The sequence below is a fragment of the Epargyreus clarus genome, unplaced genomic scaffold (assembly GCF_041222505.1).
Source record: "Epargyreus clarus isolate Ecla_fem2 unplaced genomic scaffold, WU_Ecla_fem_2.2 ptg000021l, whole genome shotgun sequence".
In the NCBI taxonomy this organism is placed as follows: Eukaryota; Metazoa; Arthropoda; class Insecta; order Lepidoptera; family Hesperiidae; genus Epargyreus; species Epargyreus clarus.
The window spans coordinates 5,033,491-5,051,011 of NW_027332228.1; the positions used below are offsets into that span (position 1 = coordinate 5,033,491).

Sequence of the window (17,521 nt, forward strand, 5' to 3'; positions counted from 1 at the left end):
TTCATTATTTCAAACGATTATTTCAATTTTAAATATTTCATAAATAGTACTTGTATTGTTAATTGTTAAAGAAAATCTAATAATCTATCTATAACTGTTCCATTTATACTTAATGTCTATAATTTTATGTGGTGCCGATTAATTTGTTTACCCTTCCCTTTGAATATGTAGTACGTAAGATGCAGCCAAAAAAACCTTACTTACGAAAGATTTCATGCAATAAAATAATAATTTAAAAGTTTAAATAGAAAATTATATAAAATAATCTGATTTAAGTAACAAAAAAGATGTCGACCAACATCTACATGGAACACATTTTAATAAAATTAACAACATCAATGCAGTTTTCATATAAAGCCTAGAAATCTATACAAAATACAATTACAGCAGTACCTATTGTACGTAAGCCTGAAAACAGCAATCAAAATGAATATAATGAAACAAATCAATCAATAAAATCTACAAAAAAAGTTGACAAACTACAACCAATATTTGCGATGATACAAGTGCAAAAAAAAAAATAACAACAAACGTCATACAACAAAAACCTGAAACAGAACAGAATAAAATAAAAAAAACAGCGAATAACGAACACTAAATTACAGTCAACTTCGAATCTAAAAATAAAATTAACGACGGTAAAGTGAAACGACACAGCACGAAAGAACTAAAGAATAGGTGTGAGCATGCATTCGACGTCAACACACCTATTTCATGCGTGCGGGGGAGGCTTACGCGAGGGGGGGGCCGGCGCGCCGCGGACGTCGGGGCAGCTGGCCGCCGCCAGGCTCGACTGGCTGGATCTGAGCCTTATGTTGTCCAGCGTTATCGTTCTCGGCTTCTTGTCTACTATCTCGCTGAAAATGTAACTTCCGCCGTTCGGCGCACAACCCTCGGAGTGCTCCTCGGACGGCAGGTTCGGCAACTCGAACTCGTTCCCCTGCGCCAGCGTGTCCTCGCTCCCACGCGAGCCGAACTGCGACCAGTCTTCCAGTTGGATCAGAATGCTCTTGACCTCATCTTCAGACATTTTTCCTGTCTTGCTTTCGCTTGTCTCGGTTCCGGTTCCGGCTTGATCGTATTGTATGTCTGCTAAGCTGGCACTCAATGGTAATCTATCCTTGATCTTCAGACTAGAATCGGGCCGGATGCTGAGATTTGGGCTCGATTGGCAATTACGCTTGTAATTTTTGACACAATATGTCAAATTAATATTGTTGAAATGTTTCGCCAGCGCTTTAACTTTACCGAAAGCTGGTCTGTATTCGTCGGGTGATTTCCACGATTTTCTGTCCACGCTATCGAGGACTTTCTTCACTCCGATTTCCGTAGTTTTATCTTCGAGGTTTTTAGCTAGTGTTTGCTGTTTTAAAACGAGTTCCTCATTGAAAGATTCACAAGTTGAATACGTGGATAATGCTTCAGTGTCCTCAGACTCTTTTGAAAATGATTTCGACATATTAAACAACGCTCGTTTCAAACGGCAATGCATGTTTTCTATATTTTTACTTTCATCTTTGAGATCCTTTAGATTCAAACTCAATTCTGGCTTCCTGTAAAGCGTTTCGGGTGGCATTAGCGGTGTAGGTTCAGGTTCAAATGGTGAAGATGAAGTTTGGCAAAATGCGTCAGCAGTTTCGGGCTTTATCTCCTCGGGTTGATCTAATGATAAAGACGGAAGGATCCGGCGTATCTTTGGCGTTGGAACCTTGTCTGGTACGCATATATCGTTTTCGAAAATAACAGGTTCTGAATTTGGTTCATCAATAAACGGAATTTGTTGAGCTTCCGGTTGCGGGGAGCGACAGCACTCGCAAGCACTAACGCATTCATCGATTCCCGTACATCTGCGCCTGTACGGCTCGTTTTCTTTGCTGCGTGCATTGAATAAGTCTAACGTTAACTTAGTATCTATGGGCTTCATTTGTGGGGGTAAACAAATTGGTTCGCCGTTTTCACTAGACTGCTCGTAATAGGCGGGAGGTTCCGGAACAACTGGAGGAACTTCCTGAGGAACATAAGTGTCATGTATACTACTACAATCGCCTTGGCGTTTCTCATCCGTGTCGTCACATGTAAACGTGAATATGGGTATCTGTCGCGGAGGGGGACCACTTCTCAGTTCCACCGGGCAGGTGGGAGTCTCCGGAGACAAATCTTCCTGCAGCTGATTGTTCTCTCGATCTAAGGTGACGACGAGTCTAGGAATCGAACCGTGATACTGGAGTCTACACTCCTCGCTTTCATCCGTGCTAGACTCGGTCGACTCATCTCTCAGGAGACGACACCTAGTGTGACAAGGACGTCGCCCGTACCCTGGAATGGAGAAGCTCGTAAAAATTTGAAACGACTGAAACGTCATTTTGAGAAGAAGCAAAACAAAATTTGACGGTACCGGAACTCAAAATACGGAAGAAATCGAAAAAAAAAAAGAAAACTGCGAGAACATAAACGGCAACACAAATGGAAAAAAGTGAGAAGGGCCTGTGCCTGCGGTGGCGAGCTCGGAGAGCGGCGAGGCGGGCCGCAGCAGCGCGGGGTGCGGGTTGACAGCGCGGCCCGCGTCGCGCGGCGCCGACTCTGCCACACAACCCACTCGACATTAATACCACACAAAAATGATCCATCAATATTCAATATAATTAATTTATGTTATTTTCTGAAAAAAATCATAACACTAGATTATTATTCGCAATATCTATTTGATTTATTTTATCCTAAAGTAATGTTAGCATGGTGGTAATATGATCGTAGCTACTATAGGTTTTTGTGAAATATTTTCACGTACCTTGCCGTTGATTATATGCCGGTTGGTGTAATAATGTTGCAAGTCCGTGAAGTACTGCACCCTGCTTCGCAACTTCCAGTGTCACCGTTGGTCCAGTCCTAACAAGATATTCTGCTGCCTGGAAATAAAATCATAACAGTGTATGTTTTTCATATCGTCCATTTGATTTTAAAGGGTTTCTCAAATTTAAATTAGTATGCTCGAAAAATTATAGCACTAACCTTAGTATAACCTGCGTAACTACTAGTCCGCTCTGAATATAGAATCGCGTTGCCATAGCAAATTGTATGATTGACTTGCGCGCAACAACTTCAGAACGGACTAGCAATTTGGCGAGGACTATCAATTAAATTAACATTGTATAGGATATTAACATCATATTTTATTTTATATTTCTTTACATTACATTACATACGCACCTTTTCCTGCGTGATACCAACGAGCGAGTGTCCATCGACAGACAGCAACTGGTCTCCGGCGGCCAGACGCCCGTCGGCCGCCGCGGCGCCGCCCGGCACCACCGACTTGATATAGATGCCCAGCTTGCTCTGACCAGCGCCCTGTGCAATAATTCAACACAATTGTAGACTTTTGGTGTTACCGTAAGAATATTGTAAAGCTTCGTCAAAATTATTACTACTCGACCAAGCCATAGCTCGACTAGACGAATGTCAAACGTGACGTCACTCATAAGCTATGTGCGTACCGCGAGCAAAAAAATAATGACATGTTGTGAGACGTTGATGTAAATGTAAAATCTATGAAATGTAAATTTTAATAAATTTCTGTCAAATAATTTATACTTTAATGACTGTTACGAAAAGTAATAAGTACAAAAATATATAAAACGTAAAACTCGCAATATCATTGTTCACTCTCGCTATGTCTTATTTATACCCATTTTGATGCTGTCATAACACAAAGCACAGTTAAAACTTAACTGAACAAGAAAGAAACAATAACTATGTACAGTGATAACAATAATAACATTAAATAAAAAATATAATCCAGATAAATTTGTGAATTGTGAGAGTGAAGGTTTAGCTGCGAACTAAGGTGTGATCAGGGCATACGATTGCCGCATTCCACCCGTCGGTCTAGTTGGCTCGGTCGTTGTATAACGCGATCTCGCGGCGCACCTTTGCGGCGACGATGCTGAGCCCCATGCCGTTGGCGTTCTTGTGTAGCTGCACGAGCGCGGGGCGCGGGTCGTGCGGCGGGCGGCGCGCGCGCGCGGCCAGGTACACGGTCCACAGGCCCAGCGCGTGCGGCTGGTGCGCCAGGCGGCACAGCCCGCCGCGCTGCAGCGGCGCCACGAACTCCGCCAGCCCGGGCGGCACGCCGCGCACCACCTCCGCGCTGAACCCGTCGCCCGGGATCAGCAGCGCCGCGCCCAGCCACATCGACTCCTCCAGCCGGATCTACGACGGACACCGTGCATGTTTTTATTATCACATATGTATTTTTTCATAATTACAATCTGTACACATAGATTAGTAAAGATTACTCACTCCTAACAAAAAATGTAACCAGTTTACACAATTGACATTGTCACTGTCATCTATTTTCGTGTTTGAATAATATTAAAAAAATATAGTTTTTAGATCATTTACGAATGAAACGATATTTGTCCACACTTCTTCGATTTCGTGTTATTGCACCACTTAACTGAGCATGTCGGCATTTTTCCTCGTAAATTACACCATTAAGCGGTTTACACATTGTCAGCCGTTTAAGCCGTTTAATAGTTTTCTTCAATTACAAGGCGTTGAGATATATATACTTCTATGTCTGTACGATACTGCTATTCCTAACATACTATTTACTGTAGAACTGAATCTAAATGTATTTAAATTGTTACAAAATCCAACATGCTTATCCAGCTTACTTTTATTCATGATTTTCAAATTGATTTTGAAATTCAAATTCGAAATGACATAGTATTTTTTAACATTGACAACTAACATAAAACATTTAGGCAAAGCATATAGTTAGTCGTACCTCTCTGCCGTCGGCGCGGTAGAGCTCGTCGGTGCTGGCGCGCGTGTGCGCGACGGCGGCGTCGAGCGCGTCGGGCGCGGCCAGCGGCGCCAGCAGCGCGCGCACCTGCACCGAGTTCAGCTTGCAGCAGCCCTCCAGCGCCGCGCGCGCCTCCTCCGCCGTGCGGTACTCGCCCTGGATCAGCCGCGCTAACACAAACGGAATGTAAACATGAAAACATCTGTACGCTAATTTTCATCGAACTATAAAACTAAGAAATGTAATAAAAATTATAAGAAAACTTTTCGAAATTTTTAATTTAATTTAATTATTATTAGATATAGTAATTTCGTAATTTTTTGTAGGAAATATTAGGTATGTCTTGTAAAGCTACTGTTTTTAATGATAACCAATCTGCACAAAAGCTATGTAAGAATAGTGTCTTTCATGCTAGAACTAAGCACATAGATATTTGTCACTATTTTATTAGACAACACATTTGTGAGGATTCTAAAGATGTAAAATATTTATTTACTAAGGAAATGTTAGCCGATTTACTAACCAAACCATTGTCCACCAAATTTTTGTTACACTTACACTTTGATATGATCGGTCTGTGAAGCGTTTGTGTTATGAAATGTACATATTCCATGTAATATCGCGCAATAAATCGAACGAACTTACAATTAATTTATCCAATAACTCCACCAATAATTTATAGAAAACTAGCTGACCCGGCAAACTTTGTAACGCCTCAAAGTCTATTTATCAAATATATTCATAAAATATAGCCTATGTTACTCGTGGATAATGTAGCTTTCGAATGGTGAAATATTTTTTAAAATCAGTCCAGTAGTTTTTGAGCCTGTTCATTACAACCAAACAAACAAACCATGTTTTCCTCTTTATAATATTAGTGTAGATAAGTATCTTGAAAGTAATCGCATCATCTTTGTCGACATACCGGCCTGGTGCGTGCGCGCGAGATGGCAGTCGGCGGCCAGCTCGAGCCCCTGGCGCTCCGCCCAGGCCGCCAGCAACGCCAGCCGCGCTGACAGTGCTGCGCCCCAGCGCGCGTTTACGCTACCCGGCTCCGTCACCAGCTGAACACAAAAATGATAACGTTATATACGATATAGTAGGTGCAGTAAAACAAGATAGTAAAACAGCACGTAGTTTGACGAAAAGTAAAATTGAGATTGTTCGGAGTTGCAATTTACGCGCAATCGCTTTTCTTAAATTAGGTTTTATTAATATAATTCAGTACGTAACCAGCAGCCAATCGGGCAACGCATGTTTTATACCATTACCTTTTAGTCGTTGTTAGAATAAAAACCAGTAAATTGTAAAAGGTTGTCTGTTATTACCAACCAACCGAACCACACACAAACAGAACAAACAAACTTTGGTCCTTCGAGCCGGATATGAACCGAATAAAAAAAAACATAATAACCGCTGACCTTATTGAAGCAGACGGCGTTGATGTAGTGGAACAGATGCGAGAAGAGTTGTATGGTGAGCGCGGCGTTGACGCGGCAGCGGCGCAGCAGCACCATGGCGGCGGCGAGCGCCTGCAGCGTGGGCGCCGTGGCGTCCGTGGCGTCGGCCGCGCCCGCGTCGCGCGTCAGCTCGCCCAGCGCGCGGGACAGCTCCTCTTGGAAGCACGACACCAAGTTGCTGCAACGAGGACGTCCTAACTGTTTACTGCTCTTTTATTTTTTCCGATTTTCAGGTGTGGTGTTAATTCAATGCTTCAATTATAAATCTATAGTATTGATATAAGAATAGTTAAGTGAAAATTTGACATACCTGAATGCGTTTTGAACAGTTGTAGGTAATAAATCTTGCGCCTGAGTTGAAAATGAAGATATATGTCGATCGCATTTCAAGAAATGTAACAATTCACTAGCATTCGCCATCCAAAACGCTTGCGCTGCTGAGTCAGTACATCGTTCCTGAAATGGAGAAGGTGTTTATTTACCAATGTAGTGTTTTTGGTTGTGATGTAATATATTTGAAGGAGTGTGATACATTTGAGCAATACAATTAATTCACCCTACCTGAACGGTAGCGTGTATGAGTGTAGCGACGTGATGCAAGAACGCAGTGAGTTTATGCGCTCGCTCGGTTGGCGTGAGCTCCGGCCGATAGTGTGTGGACGCGCGATATCTGTAATGTTATTAATCATTGTAAAACAAATTGGTCCCGAATGTTTATCGGCTTCTTTTGCGCGATATTTATTGCCAAAAAATGGACTTGGATATCATAGAAGAAATGACGGGCACACAGTGAGGCCGTTATATAGATTAATTAATTTTATAACCTGGCACAGAGTATAATTATATTTTACTGTATATAATAAATAATAATTTGTATCAAAAATTAAATTAAATATGGCAATCCCGTAAAATAATATGTCATATAAAAAATAAAAAGTATTTAAAAAAATAGAAGATTAATAATTATAATGGCAAATAAATGCATGCAGGCAATCTATAATAAGTAAAGCCTGTATATAGGCTAAGGATATTATTTAATATAGAATATGTATAATAATTAACATGTGAAATGCAATAAATTACATAATAATTCATACTTATAATATAATAATATAGTATTTTTAATTAAAAGAAGAATGAAAGATGCTGGAAAATCAATACTAGCTGGAAAGTATCAATTAATAAAAAAAAAACCTGGCACAGAGGTAGAGTGTGTAGACGGGCGCCAGCTTGAAGGCGGGCGCGTGCGGGTCGAGGCGCGTGATGACGGCGGCGAGGAACTGCGCCTGCCCCGCCTCGGGGAACTCCAGCACCGCGGGCAGGATGGGCTCCAGCCCGGGCCGCGCGCTGCTCGCCATTGCGTTCAACCTGCAACCGACGCAACATACTCTAACCGTCATTCACCACAGCGAATTGAACGTAGTTATGCAACCCACAAAAACCGTATTTTTAGTTACCATCACAAATGGCATCTCCACATCAACTTTCGTATATGCAAAAAATATTGAAGCTGCATGGTACATTTTTTCTTCTGAAATATACGATATAAGTGATACCAACCATAAATTAAACAATTTAATTTTTACTAAAACTTATTTTCTCAAAAGCTAGTTTTTGTGGTTGGATCTATTTTGCATAACTACGTCCAATTGTTTGCGTGAGATGGCCACGGCAAGCTTTATTAACATTGTCGAACACGAGTGTTCGCCGCCAAATCGCTGAAAAAGCATGTTACCTCTTACAGACCGTGAAACGGTAAATTACAAATTGTTGTTGATTACGCAATAAGTTACTATACTAGATTCTAATGTTTGTATGTAATGTGAGATGTAACACTAAAAGAAATGTGTAATACAACATAAAACAAAAAATTGAACATTCTAGCAAGCGTACATAAGTATATCCTTCGTTACCTGCTGTCGTGTCCGGAGCCACCGCTCTTCGCGCTACAGATACTCTTCGTTTCAACGTTACCGTCCAAATCGAACGTGGTCTCGTAATTGTCCTTGTACTGCGAATTCGCTATTCTATTCCCGGTAGCGCTCTGGTCCTGATCGTTGTACACCGAGCCCGAGTGCTCGTCTCTTATGTAATCGTCCTTCGAGTCGTTCAAGTGCTGCGACATCATCAGCGACTCATTATCAAGTTTGAGCGTGTTGTTGTTGTAGGGCGGGATGGTGTCGTTGGCGTTGTACCCGTACGTGTCGTGCGACACGGGACTGATGGTCCGCGGGTAGTCGGGCTCGTTGGCGTTCGCGTTGGAATCGTACGGGTCGGGCTGGTGCGACGCCAGCGACGTGGGCGACATCGCCCCGCTATTCTCGCCGCCCGACGTCGGCGATCTACCGCGACAAGGGCAATACACAAGCGAACGTGAGCCAGTGATAAAACATGCAACGGAAATAAAATGACAAAGGTAAATGACGAACATAAACAGTTAACATAACATCAAAGGTGATTAGAGAAGCGACGGTACTGATGTGTGGACCGCCCATGGACAAGTCGAAAAAGGTTTAAGTGACAACAATAATTCAAAATGTATTCCGAATGTGACAATGAAAGTGCAATTCTAGGACACTAATTAGATAAAGTCAACTATCGGGTGATTAACTGTGACAACTACTAGACTAGAGCAAGGCTATTCACAACATTGAATGTTTAGCACAGCAATGACGACATGCGACTCATACCTGTCGTATATGGAACCCGAGCCGAAGTGTTGCGACTGCGACAGGTTTCTATTCATAAGGTTCTCTTGGGCCGGGTCCACGAATCGAAATGTTGATACCCGACCAAATTTGAGCAAACATCCGTGCTGTGAACAAATTTTATAAATATAGTACACATTTTCAACTTAAGTAGTAGTTGTTGACATCAAGTCGTTTTAATTAAATAATTTTTAAAATCAATAATTTACTTCATAGTCGAAAGAGTAAACAAATCAAGATATACATACAAGTCATATTACATTGATGTACCATTGTATGAAAATGCTGGGAAAGTTACAAATAGACAATAGTTTACAATATTTGCATATACTCGTACTGAGTATGGCATATGAGTTTTGATTACTCTTAATATAAATACGTGTAAATGTATTTCGTTTCGAGTGCAAAACAACGTAGAAACGCTTTTCTATAATGTATGTAAAAGGCTTAAAGGATTTCAGTAAACATTTTTAAACCATGGAAGGGAAGTTTTTAATGGCAGCACCCAACAAAGTACACAATAATTCTTCGCGTGTGGAAACACGAGAGCAATAGCCGCAATAGCGGGAAACACCGTGCATTAATATCATATTAGGGAGGCTTTGTGCTAAATCCTCCCAACCCGATGGAGGTAACGTGTATAGAATTTCATATTACAGGCCAGAGTATAGGAAACCTCAAATAAAAAAGCGAACATTGAAAAAAAATACATTAAATCAAATCATACATTACGTTAAAATTTTATTGAGAGGTATTATAAGATAATTTTGAAAAATGTGATCTATGAGAACATGGTACTAAGAAAATATGTACATGATTTTTAATATTCCAAAAAGAAAAACAGGTCTTTATAAGTTCACTATATTACTTTAAAAAATTTGGACATATTACATTAACGTCTCATGATAATTAGTTTCATGAAACGTGCCTTGGGAATTGGATGGATAACCTCTAAACACAAAATTTACCTCCTTTCTTTGGAGGGCACGGTAAGCCTTCGGTCCTTTTGTTATGGCAGTCATTAATGTCATTATTGGGGTTTAGTGCGGTAAGAATCCCACATAAGCCTGTGTCACTCCCACGGCATCGGGTACCTTTTGAAGGTTAAGGCGTACATACCTGCAGTCGCTGCGTGTGCATGACGCGGCGGCCGTTGACGTACACGTGCGCGTCGGCGTGCAGCGGCGTCACGCTGCAGCCGCCGCCCTCCGCCGCCAGCACGCAGTGCCGCGGCTGGATCGACGGCCCGTACAGCTGCAGCGCCGTGCCGTTGCCGGACCCCACCTGGTAGAGCCTTCGTCAATTATTCAAATTCGTCTCCATGATTTGCCAGGTAGTGTTTTAAGTTCAATTCCCAACCTCTCAACTTACTCGCAAGTAGTTTATTTACATTTCCTGGGTTTTGTGTCGTTTTTATGTGTTGTGGGAATTTTAGTATGAGTTGGGGTAGATTATATGTATGATTTTATCTACCTACATAAACATACTTTAAGAATAAACTGTATACTTTCTATAGAGTTATAATTTATGAAAAAAAAAAAAACATTATATTTCATGATTTATAATTTTTATCACTTTAAAACACTGATCATTATTTCAATAGGTAAACAGTTATTACATAAGCATAAATGTCTGAGCAAATGGTAGAATGCACCACTATAGTCTAAAAGCGTACCTTAAAATAAATGCTTCGGTGCTGATCGATTAAAGTAGCGAATTTATCTTTGCTGAATTAATAAGCGTCAGTAGTAGTATTGCTATATACACAAAAGCTATGAATATCGGCGCTTTACAATGTATTCCCAACATCGTATAAATGTTATTTATTAATTTACAATATTATGTGACTAGTACGGGACTTTATATTTCCATTTTTGCGATCAGGATCCGTCATTATCTATTTATATTTTTTAATTATAAAAAATCTGAAAAAAAGACAGCACGCAACGAAAATAATGTTCACAAACTAGTTATAATACCTTTACGACTTGTAAATAATTATATATTTTTATGCAATAAACATCTAATAAGATTGCAATCCTGGGTCGATTGCATATTACCCTCATTATTTTTGAGTAGGTACATGAGTCAAAATTATCCCATTAAGCAGATTAAAGATGCACTTATATCCGTAAGGGTTAAATTGGTACGCTTCAAGCCACATGTCTGCCATATAACGTCACGGTGCAGCGTAATCACTGCTGCTTTACAGCAAATACAAGGGTGGAGGTGATGCCGATGAAGAAGATCCATAGATATATACTTTTTATAGAAAATATTACTTAAATACAAGAAATACCCTGCAACATATAATAGAAAACGAAATACATATAAAGTGTTTTCTTTCGTAACATCACCTAAACGCTTAAAGAGGATAAATGGCAAAGAGGCAATTTTGCTATCAAAAGGAAAAAGCGGTCAAGCGCGAGTCGGACTTTATACAGTGAAGAGTTCCGTTTATAATACACAATAATATTGTGAATTGTATTAATTAGTGTGTATTATAGTATGTGAGATGTCTAAAACTGTACAACATATCTGGTTCAAACTGATTTAATTGAAAGTGTTTTTGTTTTCTCTTACCTTTTTTAGGGTTTTTAAATTGTATACGTATGAAAGGATTAAAAATAGTAGCGCTAAGTATGGGTTTGAGAACTTAAGTATAATTTCAAGGAAACAAAGGTAAATAAAGTCAAACAGAAATAACATCGAAGTTGAGATAATTAATTTATATCCATGTTATTTTATTTATCGTTCTATATTGACGACCCGTGCGGCGGAGTGGTCACCGTACCGGTCTGACGCGCAAAGGGTCCAGGGTTTGATCCCCGGTCAGATACATATCTAAATGATGAATTTACAGTCCTGTTTCTTGGTCTGGGTGTGTGTGTGTATTGTGTGTGTCCATGGCGCCCACGACACATGAAATCCTTGTGGGGCTGTGAGTGTAGACAGCATTTATTTATATCTGTGTACGTTATAAAATAGACGCGTGTTACCTCAACGATATCAGTGATCCGGAGGCGGCGTCCATTCTCGAGCGTGGAGCCGTCGGGCGCCACCTCGAGCAGCATGGGCTCGTTGCCCGGCCGCGCGCTGCCCGCGCCCGCGCCCGCCTTCTTCTTGCGCCGCCGCGGCTGCGAGTCCGTCGGCCGCCGCCTCACGTGGAACATGATGGAGCCTGGGGGACAACGTTGCAAACTTTGTACTTACTGGTGTACGCGACATACTCCACACCAAACTAATGCTGAATAGGTACATTAAATATCTCAAAATAAACGACATTCATGTTCGTTATCTAAGTTTTAATTTAGTGTAACGTCTACTTAATACTAATGCAGTGATGGTTGTGCCGAAGTTGATAACATTAAGCAACGTCAATCAAAGTAATAGTTTAAAATTAAATTGAAACAATAATCTTTTATGTTTATTTAATATATAACACGTAAATAAGTATTTATAATTATATTAGGTAGTAAATTATACAACACGAATGTTGAACTTAAGAGCACATTAGATGAAAAGTAATTTCATGTCGATAGGCATCTAAAAATACAAACGTACCTTAATTTATCACATAATGTATAAGGATTTGTATCACACAATTAACAATGACACCCACGGCATTGTAGAGATAATAATGTTGTAGATACAAGATGAATTGAATGAAGCCGTTTGTTGTGCTTGCAAGAATGACCGCGAATTGCCAAAGCTTTAGTTTAAATTGGTTTATCCGTTATTACAAACTTAAATTACAATTTACCTACATATTCGTTTACTAACATTCCAAACTATACTTAACTTTATATTGTAAAAAAAAAGGATATTCATAAAAGACGATGCAACGAAGTGTAACTAATTGAAAGCGACTGACTGCTCATCTCCATTCAGCAGAGTTCCTTTGACATCGCGACAAACGAACGAGCGTGGTAGAAAATTCGCAAATTCGATTTGAGAAAATTTGTGAAGCGTTCCATTAAATGAGTTCGCGCTCAGGCAGTGAGAGTGCTCCAGGGCATCGCTGGAGTGAGCGAGCGGGGAGCGCGGCTGCTCGCGGAGTGAACGAGCGCGTCTAGTGTCAACATCATTAGCGTCTACTGTGCGGCGAGACGAGCCGCGCCACGAAAGCGTTCCCATCTACCAACCTTCATACGAGTATGTATGTGTACTTGCTGTACACCCTTACACCCATGCACTAAATCCTATCGACATTTATGAGCTGTAAATCTTGCTTAATCACGAAAATTTAAAAGTCAAGTACAAACAGTAGCACTATAATTCAGATAGGTGTACTTTTCTAATTTACTGATTACACCCGCTCTTGAGTGGGTACCCACATAACAAATACCGAAATACGCAAACAAAATTTACTTTGTTATTCACACAAACTTCAGAAAATTGTGCGAACTCAAATATAAAAGAAACTTCATGATTAATTCCGTAAAATTCTAACATTTACGACATTTGTTTTGTCAGCAAAACTAGGTCAACGATTGTCAAACTGATAGAATACAGGATATTTACTGATAGAATATGGAATATTTCATCAATTTCTTAATTATTAACAAGATACGTACACCAGAAAGACTCACCGGTGCAACTTTATTAATAAGCACTATACAAATTCATGCAAGAAGCATAATATATACTATTGACACTATAAGTTGAATACAAGGAACAACTATTGCGATTATCTTTGCTTTATTTTTTAAAAAAACACAACAGGTAGAGACTTTGTGAAACAAATAACAAGTTTTACTTCGTTTATCTATACTATAAGTGTATCTTATAAACAAGATGGTAAACATATTTTTTTGCGTCGAAAATTTCTTGGTTACTATCGAGGAAACTAGAACGTTATCGACTTCCAAACAAGAAAAGCTTTTATTACAGCGAAGTCCATAATTGAATTACCGAGAACGATTTCCTTTTTCCCGCAACGTAGTCGCGACCCGAGGGATCTATTGTAGAGCATGTCTAGAGATCGCCGAGACGTGTATCGGAGCCATGTCCCGGCAGCCGGCGAGGCAGCATCGGCGGCGGGGTGGCACGGCGTGACGTGCTTAGCTTCGGACGGCAATCGTTACTCGCAATACACTGAGTATCAACACGTCACGATATGGGTGCCTACTCTTCGACTACAAGCGTCACCAACTGACCCTGCGACTAACTATCGCTCTAGTAGATTGCCAGTAATTACACGTTCAAACCGTTAAAGGGTAAATTATATTAACTGGGTTGATTGAATAAACATGTAATGGTGCAGCTCTACAATGATAATTCGCTCATATTATAAAATTACGCTATTAGTACATTGAATTCAATAGTTAATAAAGAAACATTATTTCATTCATTAGCTTCTGTACTTCGTCGGAATATTCATACTCTGTCTGCTTTGTACTGCGTCTTGTTTAACTCAAACAGTCCCTGTTACTTAAAGGAGCGTTTACACTACCCGCATTTCTCTCACTTACTTCGTTCTAATGAGAATCTTTCCCTCTCAACTCCCTCTTCTTCTTCATCCTTCTACGGTAAATCCTTCACTGCAGTGGCTGTGCGCCTATGGAACTCCTTACCGATTGCTATCCGACATGCACAGTCATTGGACTCTTTTAAGAAACAAGTGAAGAAATATTACCTAACCCTTTAATCTCTCTCTTTAATCTTTTATTTTCCTCATTCTGTGTTTTTCTCCTTTTGCTATTTTGATGTTAGATACAAGCTGCTGTCATATTAAAGTTGGTATATACATTTTGTACACCCTACCCTGTTTCACTTACTACTGAATTATGTTACCTTAAAATCAATGGTTGTCTGGAGAGATCGCTATTTTAGTGATAAGACCTCCGGTTGTACCCTTAATTATTTATTATTGTTGTTTATTTCATTGTGTCTTTGTTGTGCAATAAAGAATTATTGTATTGTATTGTATTGTATTGTAGCTTCTCACCTAGTATTAATTAAATTAAGTTCTTTCTAAAGAATCAACATATAAAGTAGTCAGGAGTGATCGGATTATTTAATGATAATATAGTATTTAGAAGTATCGTTTATGCTAAAAAAAATACATTTACAAGTTAACATTTTGTATTGTGATTTCGAAAACGGCAACTATGGCTTAAATTGACTTAGATGGATGGTGAATGGAATGTACTTGGAGCTAATTTTAGTAAAATGTCGTATGTTATTGTATTTACATTTGCATTATTTTGAATAAAACATATACAAAAAATGCGCGGCTATGTTTCATGCTCCCTAAACTTCCAAGTGTAATAAATATAATATGAAGTAAAGCCAGCAATACTAACGACACGGTCTAGTCGAATTTATAGCCTTACTGAACTAAGCATAATAATATGTATTTGACTACTGAGTATTCACTATGCTGGTTAGCCGTGAGGGAAGTTATTGATTAACAGATAATTTAACTCATTCTGTTCATATCACCTATATTGATGATGATCAAACTCGGGTTATATTAAAAAATATCTAATCATCTAGCTAAATCAAAGAAAAAGTCTCATAAAAATTCGAAAAAGCATCCAGATATCACAGTTAATTGTTTCGTTTTGTGCCCAAATGGGTATAATAAGTATATACTAGTATATTAATAATTACATACAGATAGTGTGTTAATTTAAGACTGTACCAGTTTAATTAACGTCACTTTCTTGTTAATATTACAAGGACTTTTTTAAAATATAATAACAAGTGATAATTGAACATTGGTCAGTTATTAATATTACTTATAACAAATAGTGAAGGTGTTCACAAGAACCGCGCCCGCGCCGCGCCGTAAAGTCGCGTGCCGCGTCGCGCTCGCGGACTCCTCTAGGGCTCCACAAATTGTCTCACCTGTTGCTCACTCACATGTAGCTCAACGACACATTAACCAATTACTGCACGACTACATCGAAACGCTCGTACCCTAAAATTTACAACGACTGCCACTTACACGATCAAGACTAAAATGAAAGAATTAAATATTCGTTTACATAAAATATTTCATCACTAGACCTTTATCAAGATTTTTATCGATCGTTTAACCGTTTATATAGGAGTGGCACGTACTCCCATGCGAGCCTATTGTATGTACACGCGGGCATTAGAATAGCGGTGGACTGAAACGTCGCTCTACATTATACATTATAGGATTTGGGCTCGCCGTGTTTACAATTTTACATACAAAAGAAGACAAAGGGGGTCATAAGATGTGCCACGCGATTCGTGTTACCTACTCGTATTCTCTGCTGTTTATTCCTAGCGCATGCTTGAAGTTCAAGAGCTGAATCTTGCTGAGGGGACGTTTGCGAACGAGAGCCTCTCAATTCAGAATGTGTGAATGTAGCAGAAAATAGTACTGTCATAAAGTTTTATGATTAATTCTAGATTAGTTTATCTAGCTTTATATGATGTAGGGTGATTTTCTGTTAACATTGTGTCGTCATTTTAAACAGTTCCTGACATTAATCTTGATCTGAGATCATAAAACTGATTGTGTAGTGCGGAAAATATCGTGGATAGAAGAATCAATACCAAATCTCTAGAGTAAGGAGCGGAGCACTGTGTATGGATGACATGTTAAAAATGCTATCAAAGGATTCCTTTCCTTTCGGCAGCAAAAATGTATTGATTGCAGAATTTTTCTTCAAGTACCTATACTCTAAGAACAAAATAGTGTATGTGGTCGCCACACCCAAAATAGCGTGTATAACCAACAAAACTAGTAGAAGATCTCATATATTATAAATACAATCTCATTCAAATAATTATTGCAACAGTATTGAAACACATTTCCTGTCGTCATTTATACATTATGAGACAATTATTTTTTAACAAACGTACTTTTTAAATTTAATCCATATAGCGATAATATGGCTGTGTCATACGGGCAAACGAACGGACATATAGATTGGAAAAAATTTAGCAAAATGCCACGGAACCCTAAGAACGTTCTGAATAAAGACAATTTCCCTGGGGATAAACCGAGCACTAACTCTACCTACATTATCTAACAATATAAACATAAAGGCTACCGAGGTGACCTTTCTGATAGTAATACGTGTCCTAGTTGTTATGGACTTTGTGGACCACATAAAATTAAGACGTAAGTAACGTAATATATATATAATTAAGACATAAGTAACGTAGTACACTATATTTATATATATAACGTATACACTAGATTTCAAAATATGCAGTACCTAAAAATTTACCGCGTTGATTTGTCTCATGAAAATAATAAAATATCCTACGTGATCACAATTATCATACATAGCACTAACACGATAAAACGGCATTATTAATCTTCTCTTTGGAAATGATCCCCAACGCGAAGCGTACAGCCTTAACTAGAACATCGTATTATACATGATGAATATTCAACGAGACGTCGCTCTAATTTGTGAATGGATTAATTCAAACACAAACTTCTATAACGGCCGGAGTCAGCTGTCAATCTAGGTGGTTCTAAAAATCGATTACGAATGAGCGTGTCGTGCCAACGTAAAACAACGTTCAGTTCCCTGTGGGTTAATAACCTAATC

The 17,521-nt window shown here is 39.3% G+C and overlaps 1 protein-coding gene across 8 annotated transcripts in view; it reads right to left on the reverse strand.

The window, feature by feature from the left end:
• The window catches only part of cno (adherens junction formation factor afadin), a 59,736-nt gene that overhangs the window by 9,867 nt on the left and 32,348 nt on the right, over positions 1 to 17,521 (reverse strand). For 5 of the 8 annotated variants that reach the window (XM_073084331.1, XM_073084330.1, XM_073084335.1 and 2 more), the window contains 13 exons: positions 11,975 to 12,156; positions 10,095 to 10,259; positions 8,958 to 9,082; positions 8,181 to 8,609; positions 7,462 to 7,635; positions 6,829 to 6,937; positions 6,578 to 6,723; positions 6,229 to 6,445; positions 5,733 to 5,871; positions 4,790 to 4,977; positions 3,928 to 4,209; positions 3,208 to 3,348; positions 2,789 to 2,906 (listed from right to left, as the gene is read on the reverse strand). In XM_073084331.1, the coding sequence (XP_072940432.1) occupies positions 2,789 to 2,906; positions 3,208 to 3,348; positions 3,928 to 4,209; positions 4,790 to 4,977; positions 5,733 to 5,871; positions 6,229 to 6,445; positions 6,578 to 6,723; positions 6,829 to 6,937; positions 7,462 to 7,635; positions 8,181 to 8,609; positions 8,958 to 9,082; positions 10,095 to 10,259; positions 11,975 to 12,156 (2,415 nt within the window). Of the gene's footprint in view, positions 1 to 65; positions 2,317 to 2,788; positions 2,907 to 3,207; positions 3,349 to 3,927; positions 4,210 to 4,789; positions 4,978 to 5,732; positions 5,872 to 6,228; positions 6,446 to 6,577; positions 6,724 to 6,828; positions 6,938 to 7,461; positions 7,636 to 8,180; positions 8,610 to 8,957; positions 9,083 to 10,094; positions 10,260 to 11,974; positions 12,157 to 13,889; positions 14,200 to 17,521 lie in introns of those variants that run through there. The other 3 variants (XM_073084334.1, XM_073084333.1, XM_073084332.1) reach the window with 3 other exon arrangements.